Below are 17,737 nucleotides of genomic sequence, written 5' to 3' on the forward strand. Positions count from 1 at the left end.
CAGGGGACACGGGTTCGTGCCCCGGTCCGGGAAGATCCCACATGCCGCGGAGCGGCTGGGCCCGTGAGCCATGGCCGCTGAGCCTGCGCATCTGGAGCCTGTGCTCCGCAACGGGAGAGGCCACAACAGTGAGAGGCCTGCGCACCACGATGAAGAGTGGCCCCCGCTCGCCACAACTAGAGAAAGTCCTCGCACAGAAACGAAGACCCAACACAGCCAAAACTAATAAATAAATAAATTTAAAAAAAAAAAAAAAAAAAAAACTCACCATCACTCTTTGTGAAGTAGGCAGTATTATCTCTCTTTAACAGAGGAATTGAGGCTAGGTTAGGTTGTCTCCATAAGAATTGGAGCTGGAAATGAATACTTGTTTGTCCAAATATAAAGGCCAGAGCTGTGTCTACTATACCATTCAGTTATGCAAAAGAAAAAAAAAATGACATCACGCGATCACTTCAAACCCAACTCCCATCTGCCATCCTCGCCCTTATCATGGTTCATGCTCATAGCAGTCCTGCGAGGGGGTCCTAACGGCCCCCAACACAGTTCAGGAAAAACAAGCTCATCTTACCCAGGGTGGAATCCAGGCAGCAGGAACAGAGGAAGATTTTATAGGGCCTAGAACTTGCACAGTTTGGGGGAGGGAATCCTCTTTAAGAAAAATAATACAAAATCCAAATTCGAAATTAGGCTCAGGGCTTTAGAAGAGGCCTCACAAGTGAGAGGCCCTGATGCTTGACCTTCCTTAGCTTTCTGGTGAGTCCCTGTGCCAGGCAGGGAAAGTCGGCCTATCCCAGCCCAGAAGCAGGGATCACAGGGCGGCTCTGAAGGCACCGGCGTGTGGAAAGGCCGCTATCACAGCCCTTGCTCCTTTGTCTGCTCTTAAGGAAGCCCTTTAACACTCCTGCCTCAGTTTCCCCCTTGCAAAGTGGTGGCAATATGCTGGGACAACCCGAAGAGTGAGCAATCTATGGTCGCGTCCGTGGGAGTGTTTTAAAGGATTCCCCGGGCGCTCTGCTGACTCCAAACATCGGACAATCGCTGGAACTGCCCCAGAGGATCTGCAGAGCCAGCACGGCTTCTGAGAGGGCAGCTGCCGCGCCAGCAGTGGACCCACTAAGGACCTTCGAGTCCCCAGAGGAGGGTGTCGGCTCAGTGCTGCCAGGAACTAGCTGTGACTTTGGAAACGATGGGAGTGAGAGGTCTCAATGAATTCATCTCTGTGGTCCTGTCCTGACTCCAAACCGCTCTCTGCTCATCCAAACACACCCAAGAGCTGAGGCCTAATGAAAGACGTTCGCGTTTGGGGGTGGGTCTGACGGAGGCAAGATTTGGGAGTGCTGACTCTGCCGAATAAGGACAGTCATTTCTCTTCCTGTTTATGGGGTGGGGTGCGGTTGATACTGTGCGTCTTGGAAAGAGAGGAGAAAGGAACATGAGGAAGGCGGAACCCAAAGATCCAGGCAGTCCCTTAAGACGCATCCTTTCCCTGCCCCGACGCGCAGGCAAACCCGCGTGCAGCCCAGGGCCCGGCGCCTGAGCAGCGCTCCAGCACCGGGGAGGCCCGGCGAGACCGGCCGGGCAGCCCCGGGGCGCGCTCACCTTGCGGCCGTTCACGTAGAAGAGCAGCTCGGTCGTCCCGTCCATGGTGGCGTCCCGCGGTCCCACCGCGCAGGCCCGCGGTCCGAGGATCCCGAGGAAGAGTCGCCAGCACCTGTGACCCGACACGACGACGCAGACCTGGCTGCAGAGTCCTAAAGTCCAGCCACCGCCGAGGGATAAAGTCCCAATTAAGATCCAAAGTGCGGTGAGCGCCCGGCCAGGGAAGCTCTCCCCCCGGATGTCAGGACGTCACCGCCGCGCTCCCTCCGGCCTGAGACCATTGGCTGAGACCCTCGTTCCCTCGCCTGAGGCGGTGGGCGTCTGCGCCCCACTCCCCCGCCTCTTAGCAGGTAGGGCGGGTCCTGTGACTCTCTACGGTCTCTTATATTGGTACATATTTTAATGACTTTCCAGCTAGATTTGAAGTCCGGGAACAGTAGGGGATTTTTTTGTACCTTTCCTGCCACCACGCCTGCCTCATCCTGTACTTTTAACAGTTGATAAACAATCACATTCATTCCAGCTTTGCAGGAAAGAAACTTAAGGACAATGGATGGTTTTACAACTTTACCTCATAGTTTTACAAACAATTATTCCAGTTTTTTATATCAAGAGCTACCTTGATATAAACTATCTTTTTTAAGTTTTATCGTTATTCAGTTTATCCAGTAAATCACTATAAAGTTTATCTGATGAGTGTTAATAGTGATGTAAAACATCTCGAAAAACTTTTTAAAAATAAAACTTGGAAAATACTGAAAAGCATAAAAAGAAAAGTCACCTGTGTCCACAACTTAGAACTTACCACTGTTAACTTTCTGGGTCTATTTTTACATTTTTGAAATCTGCACTATAACAAAAGCTCAAATGGACTCACACTCTTTTCCAGACTTCTCTTAACAAACCTAGAACATGTGCCATCTCATTTATGTAAACGTATACGTTATTGTGAAAATTTCTAAAATTTGTACATAAAAGAGTACAACTAGCATCCCCATACACCTGACTCACTGAGCTTTAAAAATTCGCAACATTTTGCCACACTCCCATGTCTCTTCTGGAGTATTTTAAAGCCAATGTCAAGCACATTATTTTACCCCTAAATACTTTAGTATACATTAAAATTTTTGTTCTTACAAAGGAAAATGCCATTATCAAATATAACAAAATGAGTATTTTAATACCTTCAAATTTCCCAGTGTCTTAAAAAAATGTCTTTTTACATTTGATTTCTACTTGATGTACATCCTTGTTGTCTCTTCAGTCTTTTTAAATCTAGAATAGTCTCCTCATCCACTCCTCGTTTCTAAAGCTATCAACACTTTGAAGAAGAAACCTAGGTCAGTTGTCCTATAGAATGAACCACATTTTGAATATGACTGGTTGCTTCTCCCTGGTGTTCTTTGTTCCTCCATGCTACTGACTTCTTGTACCCTGCTTACGGATCTAAAGCCTTGATTCAATTCAGGTTCAATTTTTTTTAACCATCTTGGGTTTTACAATTGTATCTCTTTTCGCTTATGCCAAAAATCTTGGTTCTAAAACTTCAACATAATTGCTTTATCTTGTTCTTAGATCGATTTCAAAACAACCACATCAATACTATGACCACAATAAGGTTAGTGAATAAAAGTTTAAGATTTCTTTACAGTTCTTTTATTCTTAGAGTATACCCTAATAAAGATACACATTTAAAATTCTTTTTCTAAGGTCAGTTATCTCTGTGTTTGTAACCATCTTGATAGTTTTCATTTTCACTTGTTTTTCAAGTTAGCTGCTCCCTATTGCTACTTATGTTGCTCCTTTTTTTGTTGTTGTTATTACAAACCATACCATAGTGAAATTTTTGTATTCTTTTCAAGAGAATTTTTGGTATAGTTTCCTAAAAGTGGGATTGCTGCGTCAAAATGATTTTATACGCATATGTATTGAATAATTTTGCTAGATATTGTCAAAACCTTTTCTATAAATGTTGTATCATTTTGCATTCCCTCCAGCAATGAACAGGAACCTTCCCGGGGGAAAAAAGGAAGAGGCTGGGATTATTAGAACTTGGAAACTTAAGAGGAGACCTCTGAGGGGAGGGCACTGCTCAGCTGCTGTTAATACCTCAGGATGTAGGAAAAGGGCTTCCGGGGGTCAGTGGGCACTCAGATTTCACATGACTTTCCATCTCCTTCTATCGTCCCCTATTGACAGAAGCTTCAAAGTCAGCTAGCAAAGAAGAAACGTGATTTGCAGAGTTCTGGCATCACACGGCAAAGTATAGAGAGATGGGCTTAGAGTTGAGACAAGAGCTGGCACACATTAAAAAGTGGGGTTTATTCCACGAGAGCAAGAATTTGTTTCAGGATCAACAAATTAATGAATATAGTTCACTATGTGAATATATCAAAGGAGGATAATCATATATCTCTTTTGTGCTGATTCACATTAAGCTATTATGTTTTGACTTCAAATCCACACTTCTCTACTCCATTTTAAGGCTAAGCCTTGGCAAACCACATTTCTCCTTTGCCAGGTTCCCTTCCAGTCTCTGGCGATAGGTGATAGAGGGGAACTGGAAGGATGGAGGAGAGAGACATTTGCTGTTCCTGTTTGCTTCCTGTTCCTGTCAGGGTCACCACAGAGTGGTTCATGCGGCGGGAACAACTGACTTCAGCAGCCACAGCTGGCTCCAATTCGCAGCTTTTCCACATTATCGGACCAGTCTTGTGTAGCCCTTCAGGGAAACAGCACCAACCAGTTGCACACCCTCCCCCTAGAGTCATCTAAGCCTTTAAAGTCTTCCTGAAAGTCTTCCTCTAAGCCTTTAAGTTTCAGTACTTCCATCCTATCCTTTTCTCTGTGTTCCCTCAGCCTCAGAGATGAGGGGTGCTTCCCATAGTTACTTCCTCTATGATACTCCCCTAGTCCCTTTTGCCTGTTCAGTTCTTGTTCAATTCTCTAGAATATGGTTAACAATTTATATCTGTGGGGTTTTATTTGTGGTACGCGGGCCCCCCCACTGCTGTGGCCTCTCCCGTTGCGGAGCACAGGCTCCGAACGTGCAGTCTCAGCGGCCATGGCTCATGGGCCCAGCCGCTCCGTGGCATGTGGGATCTTCCCGGACTGGGGCACAAACCCGCGTCCCCTGCATCGGCAGGCGGACTCTCAACCACTGCGCCACCAGGGAAGCCCAGTATATCTGTGGTTTTTATCTCTTGGCTGGACCCTAACTAATAGTCTCCATCAGCGCCAAAAGTCACTTGACAAAATTCAACATTCATTCATAATTTTTTTAAAAAGCACTCAATAAAATAATAATCAATAGATAATAGTTTAATGTGACTATAAACATACATAACCAGCTCAAACCACAGCATCTTACTTAATGGGATAAAACCAGAGGCATTCCCATGAAAATCATGAACAAGACAAGGATACCCACTATTGTCACTGCTATTTAACATTTAACATAAGGTAGCAGCCATGCAATTAGACAAGAGAAAGCAACAAGAGGCATTAAGAATTGGGGAGAAAAAGGGAGTAAAGATAGCTTGGTTTTCAGGAGATAGATCTAGAAAATACTGCAAACAATAACAGAGTTTATTTCCCATTTATATTACCAGGAAAAAAGAGAGAATGCCTAGGCATCAAGAAATGTGGAAAACATCCATGAGGGAAACTCTGAAACTCCCACAAAGTCTCTATAATTTAAAGAGGATGGTAGTGGGGCATCAAAAGAAACACAGACAAGTAAAGGGAACAGAAAATTGAGAAATAAATTTAAGTGTACATGGAAATACAACATTGAAAAAGGTGGCACTTCAAATCAGTAGTGGAAAACACGGACTTTTTAATTAATGGGGAATCATTTGGAAAAAGGTCAAAATTGCATTCCTATCTCACACCATGAAACAAAATCCATATGAATCAGAAATTTAAATGTAAAAACAAAATGAAACCATGGGTAAATGTCTTTATAATATGGGAATAGGAAATTTGTTTCTTGCTGTGACCAAATTCCGCCAACAATAAAAGAAAAGGTTTATAAGTGTGATACATACAATGAAAAATAATTTGCATGGGAACAGAAAAAAAGAAAAGACAAACCTCATGGAAAAGAGAAAAAAATAGAACTAAACAATAGGAAACATAATACCAGAGAATGACTCTAGGAGGTCTGAAGCCTTAAAGTAATAGGAGTACAGGAAAGGAACAGACTGTCAGGATGCCAAGCTCTTAACCACTGTGTAAACTGTTCCTTTAATAAAGCCTCTAGCCTCCATTCAGCCAACACTGTTGATAATGAGTAAGTTCTGTGGGACTCTGTAGTCCTACAGCAGTTTCTCGAAGTTTGGTCCTAGGACAATCTGCCCCAGAATTATCTGCGGTGTTTGTTAAAAATGCAGATTTCTGGGCCCACCCTTTTCGTTGTCGGATATTGTCTAAGAAAACTTTTCCATATAGGCAGAATAGAATTTGACTAGTCATCTGAATACAGTAAGCTATGTTCATTAATCTCAGATAGGAATAGGATTTACTACTTAAAGTTATAAAAACCAAATTCAAAAGAGCCTGAGAGGTTAACCCCTCAGCCAACCCCTCATCAGATTACATATAATGGAAGTAATACAGAAGCTGCAATTGAAGAAGTAATCTTGAAAGTTGAAGAACAAAGGGTGAAATACAACTGGCCAGGGCAGAAGGTGACTTTTAAAATCTTACAGGTGTTCACATTTACTGAATGGTTTTAAAAAACAAAACAAAACAAGATTAGCTTGGTGTACAACAAGGTAACCAATACAAAAGTATTTATAATACATTTTATTTGGTTAAAAGGCTAATAGCTATTGTTTACTTAAAGGTTGTTTGGTTGAAAGGAGCTTAAATGAGCAGGAAGATGTTATAGGATGACCAAAATAATTTTGAAAGGTTAGTATTACAAAATAGCTATTTTATGCATATTATCTATACATAAGAATGAACACTCCATGAAAAGACAGAAAATGAAAAAGAAAAAAAAACCCAAAACTTTTTGTCATACGTTTCATCTCCTTGATCTTAGTTATATCCTTGTTTTGACTTGTTATGGTTTGAGAATTCAGAAAAACCAGAACGTATAAATTCACTCATCTTCTCATCTTCCTGCAAAGTAGGAAAAAAAGGAAGATTAACAATATAACAACCTAAAGCTAATGCTTTTGCTGCAAAGTATGGAGAGGAAAATTGCTGCATCATACCAGTAGAAAGCAGTTTCCTCAAACCACAAAGCTTCGTCATATATTTAAAATACTCTATGATAATGGGAATTATAAATAAGGTTTAAGAGAAATTAATCAACATAGATTTTACACATTTCATGATTTACTACATATTTCCTTTTTATTAATGAACTTTAGCATACATATAAGAATATATAAAAATGTACAATTTTTTTTTTTTTTTGGTATGCGGCCTCTCACCGTTGTGGCCTCTCTGGTTGCGGAGCACAGGCTCCAGACGTGCAGGCTCAGCAGCCATGGCTCACGGGCCCAGCCGCTCCGCGGCATGTGGATCGGGGCACGAACCCATGTCCCCTGCATCGGCAGGTGGACTCTCAACCACTGCGCCACCAGGGATGCCCAAAATGTACAATTTAAAAACTCAAATGAATGCTGATACACCTACACCCAGGTTAAAAAATAAACTCTTACCACACCTCACAAGCCTCCAGTGTGCCCCTTTCCAGTGTGCTCCTTTTTGTGAGACGAGATCACAGTTCTCTCATCTCCCGAGAAGAAACCACCATTTTGAATTGAGTTCATCAATCCCTTGTTGAATAGTAGCAGAAACAGTGGGCATTCTTGCCTTGTTCCTAATTTAAATGGAAATACCTCCATTGTCTCCTCATTAAATACTGCCTTTAGGATTAAGGTATGTATATACAATTTATCATTATAAGAAAGTATCCCTCAATGTCTATCGAGTGTTTTAATCATGAGTGACTGTTGAATTTCGTCAAAGGCTTTTTTCAGCATCTATGAAAGAATCATATGCTTTAGTTTCTTAGGTTTATTAATATGGTATATGAGGATAGGTTTTCTAATACTGAACCAACATTGCATTCCTGGAATAAACCTTACTCAGTCATGGTATATGTTTTTCATAGCATGGTGTGGATATGCTTTTGTAATTGTGCCATGAACACCTGAGAGGAATATGTATTCTCTCTTATCAGAGTGTGGAGTTTGATATGTATACATAAGATTTACCCTATTCATTATGTTGTTTAGACCTTCCATCTCCTTACTTATTTTTTGCCCACTTTGTTTTATACTGAGTATATTAAAACTTATTAGCGTGTTCCTATGTGTTTCCATGTATCTCCTGTAGTTTTTGCTTCATAAAAGTAGTTGTTCTGCTATTTGGTACATAAATATCATAACTATTACATACTCTTTGTGGATTAGGGCTTTTACTATTTAAAATGTCCCCTTTTGTTATATTCAGTACTTTGGGACTTAAGAGATAAAGACTTTAAAAAATATATTTGTATTACCTTCCTGGTAACTCCTGCTGCTCCTACTCTCAATGCCTATGATGACCACTCCATAATATACTGTAAGCAGTTTCCATCAGGATTTATCTTCAGTGGGGGCCTATCAAAAGCTGTGATGTACCTGCCGCATGCCATTCCCAATCCAAAAGGAAAAAAACAGCAGCTGGATTGTTATTACTCTTAGTATTTATATGAATGTACATTGTGATATTTGCTTTTAAAAATTTTGCCAGCTGGGCTTCCCTGGTGGCGCAGTGGTTGAGAGTCCGCCTGCCGATGCAGGGCACACGGGTTCGTGCCCTGGTCCGGGAAGATCCCATATGCTGCGGAGCAGCTGGGCCCGTGAGCCATGGCCACTGAGCCTGCGCGTCCAGAGCCTGTGCTCCGCAACGGGAGAGGCCACAACAGTGAGAGGCCCGCGAATCCCAAAAAAAAAAATTTTGCCAACTAAACTGATTACCAGATAATCTGCATGCCCAGAAGATCTAAATTAAAATAGAATACTATTTCATTACAGCATTTTGCTATATTTAGTTTAGAATAGGTAGCTCTTTTAAAAGAATTAATTAAGTATTATTCAGCAGTAAAAAGGAATGAGAAAAGTCTCTACAAATTGATATGGAGTGATTTCCAGAACATACTGTTAAATGATAAGCAGCAAAGCCCAAAAAAGTAGTTAAGTATGCTACCTTTATGTAAGAAAAAGGGTGATATACATATATCTGCTCATTTGTGCAAAAGAAACACAGGGGCAATAAACCAGAAACTAAAGGAACTGATTATCCACAGGAGGTGGTGAAAATAGGATAGAAAGGAGGGGTAATGGGAATGGGGTAGCAGGAATGAAAGTAGTTGACACTTCTCTGCATATACCACTTTGTATAGCTCTGACTTGTACAACCCAAGAAATGACTCACATACTCCAAAAGTAAATGACTAAACCTACCAAGATGTGGGAGAAGAAAATGGAATACAAACAATAACAAATGAATAACATAATTATGTTGAAGGTGGGTGGTAAGAAAAGAACTAACCTAAGACAAAAAGAACTGTACCTAAATGTTATGATCTAGTTAGGACGTTTCTCATAGGGATATGGGTCAGCAATTCTGAAACTACTTTATGTGTATGCTAGAATTGAACAAACAAATAAATAAATAAATATGTCATAGATAATGAGAGCCAGGCTACTTACCAATAGAGAAAGAAATTACAAATAAGCAAAGCTAAAATGAACCCTGTGGTGTTGAACAGGAATCAGAGGTATCAGTCTAAACTCAAGGTTTTCACTATACACACAGATAGATAAATATAAAAGTATGCATATTCATGGATTAGTATAATACATACATTTCCTAGCTCTGTCTGCTGATGGGGCCTAATATCAATTGTCCCTGTAGTAGAGAGACTCTGTGGAGGACCCCGCCACGATCCCTGCCTACTGGTGTTCATGCCCTTGTGTAATACCCTTTCCTTGAGTATGGACAGGAGCTGTGACTTGCATCTGACCAACAGAAATGGCAACGGTGATGGGGTGTCTCCCTTTTGAGTATATGTTTCATTATATAGCACTCCATCTTGCCAGAGGATTTGCTCTAGAGACTCTCTCTGGTTTTGAAGTAAGTGGCCATGTTGGGAGGCCCATGGGGCAAGGAGCTAATGGTGGTCTCTAGGAGCTGAGGATAGCCTCCAGCCAACAGCAAAAAAGCTGGGGCCCTCTGTCCTATAACCACAAGGAAATGAATTCTGCCAACAATCTGTGTGACCTTGGAGGCGGATTTTCCCCCAGGAGAGCCTCTGGACGAGAATCAGCCTGGATGACACTGTGATTACAGGTTTGTGAGACACTAAGCAGAGTACCCAACTTAGCTAACTGAGTGCAGATTCCTGGTCCACAGAAACCAAAAGAAAATAAATGTGTGTTGTTTTAAGCCACCAGGTTTATGATAATATTGTTATGCAACAACAGATAATACAACACAACATAAGCAGTGAGAATACCTAGTGCCCAGATCTTGTATTGTACCAATGCTAATTTTCTAGCTTTGATAATTGTAGTATAGGTATGTAAGATGTTAGAATTGGGAAAAGCTGGGTAAGGAACATATGAGAAACCTCTTACTATTTTTACAACTTTTTGGTAAGTATAAAATTAGTTCAAAATAAAAAGTTTAACTTACAACTCAATAGGAAAAAGATAACCCAACTGAAGAAAGGGCAAAGGATCTGAATAGACATTTCTCCAAAGAAGATATAAAAATGGCCAATAAGCACATGAAAAGATGCTCAACATCATTAGTCATTAGGGAACTGAAAACCAAAACCATAATAAGATACCACTTCACACTCACTAGTATGGCTAGAATCATCAAAAAGTCAAATAATAACAAGTGTGCTGGTGAAGATATAGAGAAATCAGGACCCAACAGAGTCCCACTGTTGGTGGGACTATAAGATGGTACGGCAGCTTTGGAAAACTGTCTAGCAGTTCCTCAAACGATTAAACATAGCTAACATATGACTCAGCAGTTCCACGACTAGGCAAATACCCAAGAGAAATGAAAACGTATGTACACAAAAAAACTCACAAATGTTTATAGGAGCATTATTTATAATAGCCAAAAGGTGGAAACAACTAAATGATCATCAAAAGACAAACGGATAAATAAAATGTGGTGTATGTATACAATAGAATATTTTACTTAGTCATAAAAAAGGAATGAAATACTACTCATTCATGCTACAACAGGGATGAACCTTGAAAACATTATGCTAAGTGAAAGAAGCCAGTCACAAAGACCACATATTATATGATTTCATTCATATGAAATGTCTGAAGAGGATGTCTATAGAGACAGAAAGTAGGTGATGGGTTGGTTTTCTAGGGCTGGGAGATACAGGAGTGACAGCTAAAGGGCATGGGGTTTCTTTTTGAAATGAAGAAACGTCCTTAAATTGACTGTGGTGATGGTGTGCGTATCTGTGAATCTACTAAAACCCACTGAATTGTACAATTTAAATGGGTGAAACATACAATATGTGAACTATAGCTCAATAAAGCTGTTTTTTAAAAAAGCCCTTGGTTAACTGGCTTCTCTTGCACCCTCTCTTGCATTGCTGCCACCTGCTGGTTATTGTTTTAAAATACCTGTCAAAAACGATCAATGTCTTTAATTTTACAGAAGCACACTGAACACTGAACAAGCATACAGAACACTGAAACAAATGCAAAGAGAAAATTTGAGGATATTTCTCTCTATCCTTTTGGAAATACCATCCCAAATATGATCAGGTTCTCTGAAATAGCAACTTCATTTATCCTTGGAAAAATAAGATTCTGAATAAGACATATGTAAAAGGCATTTGGACATTTTTTGAGATAATCAAGGAAATGTGAATTGGGATTTGCTATTAGATGACAGTGAGGAATTATTGATAATTTTGTTAGTTGTGATCATTGTTGTCCAGTTTTGTTAAGTTTTTATATTCTAGAGATATATACAGAAGTGTTTTAGGAATTAAATAACTCAATATTAGGGATTTGCTTTAAAGATACAACAACAAAAAACGGATAGTGGAAGTAAATATGGCAAAATATTGATAACTCTCAAAGCTGAGGGATGGATAAATGGTGGGGGGAGTACTATTCCCTCTTTGGGGGTATATGTTTGAGGTTTAAAAAAAAAAGAAAAAGGACTATTATTCTTTGAGACCAAAGGACATATAAACACTCTGAATCAATAAATGGGGGTAAAAAATAATGAGGTTTGCAAATTATAGGCAACAAAAAAAACCTTTTAAGCCTGTTCAAAGAATAAAAGAAGACATTTCTTCACATCTTACCCAGATCATACTGTGGTTGTTACGTGTCAACAATACATGCTTCACTGATACTCAGAAGTGTTCAAATACTAATTCAGGCAGGAATCTTTTTGAAAGCACGTATTTTACAGTACTGCACTGAAATCGCTTTTATGTCATTGAATACTCACCCTTTGAGACTTGGCTCTTTTAAAGAGAGAGGAGTACACCTTCTTCTTCGGCTTGACAGCTCCGAAGATAGATCTTCTAACTTGTTTTCAGATTTAGCAGTGTTATTTGAAACAAAACCAGTATTTGTCAAGTCCTGTAGCATTCTAACACCTGAAAAGAGTATTGTTTTCAAAAATATTTTTAACAGTATATATAGAGATATGGAACTACACATAGGATATTTACTGGTTTGTAAATTATTGGTAGCAAATTTTTAAACTTAATAATCAAGTTATAACTTTAAATTTTACGAAAGTAGCACTGAAATTATCTGTAAATCAGTTTTTTTCTAGCAATAATGAGAGGAAAAGAGACCTACCATTTAAGACAAACTAGCAAAGTAGTAGCCTGCAATATTTTTATTCTGAAATCACATTTAGGCTGACAGAAATTCTTCATGAATTCAACTCTAGTCACCGAATCACGCAAATTACTGCACATTCATTCAACATTTGTCATCGACTGCTCAAGCTATGAAAGGCACCATGAGGAACAGAGATGAAAGACAGCTCACCAGTCTCTAAAATGTCCTGCAACTCTAGACCTTGGCACTCCTTTTGCGTCAGTATTCCCTTTACATGAAGTCTTATCCATAAAAATCCTAGTGTTCTACATACATACATTGAAATGTTAGGCTCCCAGTAGAAAACTTTAATTGATATGGGAATGTCTAATGTTGCAAAATTGCTAATAACAAAAGAATGTCAATGTTAAGGGGAAAAAGTGAGGTAAGTAATGTTATATATAGTATGATTTCAAGTATATATTTTAAAATACATAGATTCAAGCCTGCATGCATATGCCAAAATGTTGACTGCAGTTCTTCTGGGTGATGGTTTTTTCTACTATTTTCTGATTCTCTACTTTCAATTTTCTGCAATGAGTGAGTATTATTTTAATAACTGGGGAAAATAAGAAATAAACACTAAAGGTAAAAATCCTACCTATGCTTTAGGGCTTAAAATGCTATCTATTTGATGATGCCTCTGCAGATTCCTCTAGCCAAAATTATTCCCCGTCATTATATCCCTTAACATGTGTGGTTTTATTAAAGCATTTGCCATATTTAAACACTGTACCTGTTACTTTTCCATACATGTACTCTGAGGAAAGGGAGTTAGCATTATTTTTTAATCTTCTAAAATACCTAGAATAAGTTTTCATCATATTAAATATATGCTATTGGAGAGAGTCCCAACCTTAAGAAATTTGCAATTGTCTTTGGTAAAATCAAACCAGGGCAATTCATTATTATATACATTTTAAATAGCCAATTTCCTTCAAAAATATGAAAAATGAAATTATCTGCCTAATGTCATTATCAGACAACTTTGTGCTAAAGGCCAAATACATTTTTTAGTGTATAAATGTCCAAGCCACTCTCACTGTTATCTTCTCAAAGTATTAAACTTTCTTTAAATTCCTCCATATTGCTTCTACAGATCGGGCTACACAATTATACATTGTTTTAAAATTCCATAAAAATGTTATAACAGGAAAGGCTTTACTGGTTAAATGAAAAAATATATAGAATTTTGAAACTTGATCACTTCAGGTATGGACATACCTATTTCTGATCTTTGTGTTCTTTGGTTGACTTTAAAATTCATCTTTTTCATCTTCTCATGCACATCATCATTTATTTGAAAGACGGGTGAGCTCTCCAGAGCAAAATTTCCTTTCAGATTTTTACTAGAAGAAATACTCAAAGGTTTTGAACCGTCAGGAACACTGTTAAAGGAAGAATCTTGTCTGTTAGGTGAACATATCTGAGATACAGATTTCAACATTTTTGTGTGAAAGTCTGGCTTAATTTTGACAATTTCCTCATTTTCCAATTTTTTTTCCTTAACAGCACATTCAGATTCAACTGATATTCCCTGAATGGTGTCAGCTATTATCTCCATTAGTTCATGACTATCTGGAGAAGGATCTACGAAGGTCTTCCTTTTGTTTGATTTGGATGTCATTTTATTTATTTTTTTGACCTGGCACTCTCCTTCCTTTGTCACTTCCATGAAGGGGATATCTCTCTTTTTATTCAGCGTTGTAGTGCTTTGCTTTGGATTCTTATGTAGTTCCATTTGGTTTCCAGGGTCAGAATCTGTCTCATCAGTAGTGTGTTTTAAACCTAGTTCTAAGGAGACAGACGTCTGTGAAGAACCTGTCAAGTGCAAAATAGGTTTGTTGTTACCTTTTGCCAAAATGTTCTTTGCCTTGCCTGATGATTCTTCCCCATGCTTTTTAACTGGTTTGTAAGGATTTGAAATTTGACCACAATTTTCTTTTTCATTACTGTTGACTTCCATACAGTATCCACTAATACCTTGGCCTTCAAGTCTTTGTTTAGATTTATTTATTTTAAAATTAAGATCTTTTGTATAGCTTTCTTGGCCATGCACATCTTTATCATTATCCTCATATATCTGGTACATTTCAGAAATTCTTTCTGTCTTCCGATTTACTTTCTGCCTAAGCTTATTTATTTTTGATTCATTCTGCTGAGTGGGTTGCTTATCAGTGACATGCTTTTTCAAATCCAACATATTCTGGGTCTTATATAAATTTCTATTATTTTTGGTGGGAAGATAAATGGTTTGAAATTCATTTGTGACTTCTAGGTTTTCAGAAATGGTTTCTTTATCCTTTGGGGTTAGGGAGAAGAAGGCACCTTTTACTGTGTCATGTATACCTTTGTCGTTAACTTCATTTTTTTGGTTCATTTCCAAAATTATTTCTGTCTTCCGACTTACTTTCTGCCTGAGATTCTCATTTATTTTTGATTCATTTTGCTTCCCAGTATCAGTAGCATGCTTTTTCACACCTAAAAGGTTTTGAGTCTCATAATCACATGGATTCCTATTACCTCTGAGGGAAGGATCAGCTATCTGAAACTCATTTGCATCTTCTAGGTTTTCAGGGATGATTTCTTTATCTTTCTGGGTTAGAGAAAATAAGTTACCTTTTTCTGGGTCATGCATTCCTTTGTCGTGATTCTTATATATTTGGTTGATATCAGAAATGATTTCTGTCTTCCGACATACCTTTTGCCTAAGCTTCTTATCTATTTTTGATTCATTTTGACAAGCAGGTTGTATATCATAAACATGCTTTTTCACCCCCAAAACATTTTGAGTGTCATAATCATACAGGTTTCTACTATCTTTGGAAGCAAGAGCAGGTGTTTGAAACGCACTTGTACCTTCTAGGTTTTCAGAGATAACTTCTTTATCCTGGGTTAGGAAGAAAGAGTTACCCTTTTCTGGGCAATACCCACTTCTGTTATTATCTAAAACATTCACTTCGGAAATTATTTCTGTCTTCCGATTTATTTTCTGCCTAAGATTCTTATTAATTTTTGATTCATTCTGCTGAACAGGGTACACATCAGTGATCTGCTTTTGCAGACCCAATACATTCTGGGTCTCACAATCACACAGGTTTCCATTATTGCTAGTGGAAACACCAGATTTTTGAAATTCATTTGAAACTTCTAGGTTTCCAGAGATGATTTCTTTATCCTCTCGGGTTTGGAAGGAAAAGTTACCTTTTTCTGGGCCTTGCACATCTTTGGCATTATCCCCAAGTATTTGGTTCATTTCAGAAATTATTTCTGTCTTCCGATTTATTTTCTGCCTAAGCTTCTTATTTATTTTTGGTTCATTTTGCTGAGTGGGTTGCCTATCAGTGACATGCTTTTTCAAATCTAACATATTTTGGGTCTCATAATCACATAACTTTCCATTATCTTTGCTGGAAAGATAAACTGTTTGAAATTCACTTGTGACTCCTAGGTTTTCAGAGGTGGTTTCTTTAACCTTTTGGTTTGGGAATAAGTTATCTTTTTCTAACGTATGAATCACAAATGTCTGTCTAGAAGTTTTACTTTTCTTATAAGCTAGAGAACTAGGACCCATATCAAATTTACTGTCCTGCTCGAATTTATCTGAACTTTGGGAGAAAGAGTATATTTCCTCTTGATCATCCGTTACATGAATTATTTTCCTCTTTTTGTTACACTGTGTACTTGGTCTGTCATCCTGATCAAAGCCATTGTGAAGGGTTATTTTCTTCGGCATGTTCAACTGAGTCAGCTGTTCAGTACTGAAAATAAAATTTGGTTCTTCTGAATCCTCTTTGCCATCCAGGACAACAGATCTTCTTTCCAGTCCATTTTTGATCTTGTCCTCAATATTCACATCTGAACTATTTTTAAATTGTCTCTTTGATCTTTCTCTCTTTTTTTCAGAGCTTGGATCTTTCACTTTTCTGAAAGTTTTCATTCCACAATCATTTGGTTTTTTATTATCTCTTTTATTTTTAGTGCCTGTTGAAACTGTAACAATTTTACTTACTTCACTAGCAGTTAAATCCATGTCACCATCATACACAGTTTTTTGCAACTGAAAGTCATCATTACCCTGAACTGGATTCAGGCCCTCTGCAGTAGGTTCACTTGCAGACTCAGATGAGGCAGGAAGGCACATTATGTTTCTTTGCATTTTAGTATTTGCTTCGTTAGTACAATCTTTTATTTCATTATTCCAATTTAATATTGGACTTGAAATCTGTTGTTGATCCAAATCTGTTACACAGGGAGTGTCTGCAGGATTATTTGATTCCCAAGATGATACACGTTTTTTCCTTTTAGTCACATTACTAGGAGATGACTTCTTTCTGTGGCTCATTGACTGGGCATTTTTCATCTCACTCATTAGAGAACTCCCGGAACTTTGGTCTGAGTGGGAATGGCTTTCTATAAAATAAAGGGAAACAAAATTCAGAAATAAGTAGTAACAAGGAATTTATTATTTTAAACAAATGAGATTAGGAATCAAACTGTTTCAGGGAAAGGATTTCTGACAATGTGTTCTGTTCAGATACTAATATTGTGAAGAATCTATGCTGATAAAAAATAAAGGAGGGGACTTCCCTGGTGGTCCAGTGGTTAAGAATCTGCCTTTCAATGCAGGGGATAAGAGTTCAATCCCTGGTCAGAGAACTAAGATCCCACATGCCGTGGAGCAACTAACCCCCTGTGCTGAAACTACTGAGCAAGTGGGCCACAACTAGAGAGCCCACATGCTGCCAACTACAGAGCCCACATGCCACAACTACACAGCCCACGTGCTCTAGAGCCTGTGTGCCACAACTAGAGAGAAGCCCGCGTGCCACAGCAGAGGATCCCACATGTCACAATGAAGATCCCACGTGCCACAACTAAGGCCCGACACAGCCAAAAATAAAAAAATATTTAACAAATAAATAAAGTAGAAATGAATGGAGTAGTCATAAGTCACATTTTACATTTCTATCTACAGAAAATATATACTGGGAATTCACTCTGCCTTGGCCTCAGCAGTAGAGTGGAGAATAGCCAACAATAGAGCCATTAACATTAACATATGTTTCTAAGTGAGAGGAATCTGGGAAATGAACCCAAGTAACAGTGATAACTCTGATAAGGATTACTATCAAAATGTTATCAGCAGGTAGCTAAAGTTTATAAAAATTGCATACACACAGTCATATACCTTTTAGAAAGGAAAAATAATTCAAACTCCAAATTCAATAGTTATG

At 38.6% G+C, this 17,737-nt stretch overlaps 2 protein-coding genes across 8 annotated transcripts in view; both read right to left on the reverse strand.

Moving 5' to 3' along the window:
* LOC116757111 (aldehyde oxidase 1) overlaps positions 1 to 1,757 on the reverse strand; it is a 70,909-nt gene extending 69,152 nt beyond the window's left edge. For 2 of the 4 annotated variants that reach the window (XM_032638460.1, XM_032638461.1), the window contains exon 1: positions 1,603 to 1,757. In XM_032638460.1, the coding sequence (XP_032494351.1) occupies positions 1,603 to 1,647 (45 nt within the window). In that variant the 5' untranslated portion in view covers positions 1,648 to 1,757. The remainder of the gene's footprint in view (positions 1 to 1,602) is intronic. The other 2 variants (XM_032638458.1, XM_032638459.1) reach the window with 2 other exon arrangements.
* Positions 1,758 to 4,903: 3,146 nt separating this feature from the next.
* SGO2 (shugoshin 2) overlaps positions 4,904 to 17,737 on the reverse strand; it is a 49,810-nt gene continuing 36,976 nt past the window's right edge. For 3 of the 4 annotated variants that reach the window (XM_032637966.1, XM_032637967.1, XM_032637968.1), the window contains 3 exons: positions 13,725 to 16,913; positions 12,118 to 12,268; positions 4,904 to 6,732 (listed from right to left, as the gene is read on the reverse strand). In XM_032637966.1, the coding sequence (XP_032493857.1) occupies positions 6,717 to 6,732; positions 12,118 to 12,268; positions 13,725 to 16,913 (3,356 nt within the window). In that variant the 3' untranslated portion in view covers positions 4,904 to 6,716. The remainder of the gene's footprint in view (positions 6,733 to 12,117; positions 12,269 to 13,724; positions 16,914 to 17,737) is intronic. The other variant, XM_032637965.1, reaches the window with a different exon arrangement.

Source organism: Phocoena sinus, chromosome 7 (assembly GCF_008692025.1).
Source record: "Phocoena sinus isolate mPhoSin1 chromosome 7, mPhoSin1.pri, whole genome shotgun sequence".
Classification (NCBI taxonomy): domain Eukaryota; kingdom Metazoa; phylum Chordata; class Mammalia; order Artiodactyla; family Phocoenidae; genus Phocoena; species Phocoena sinus.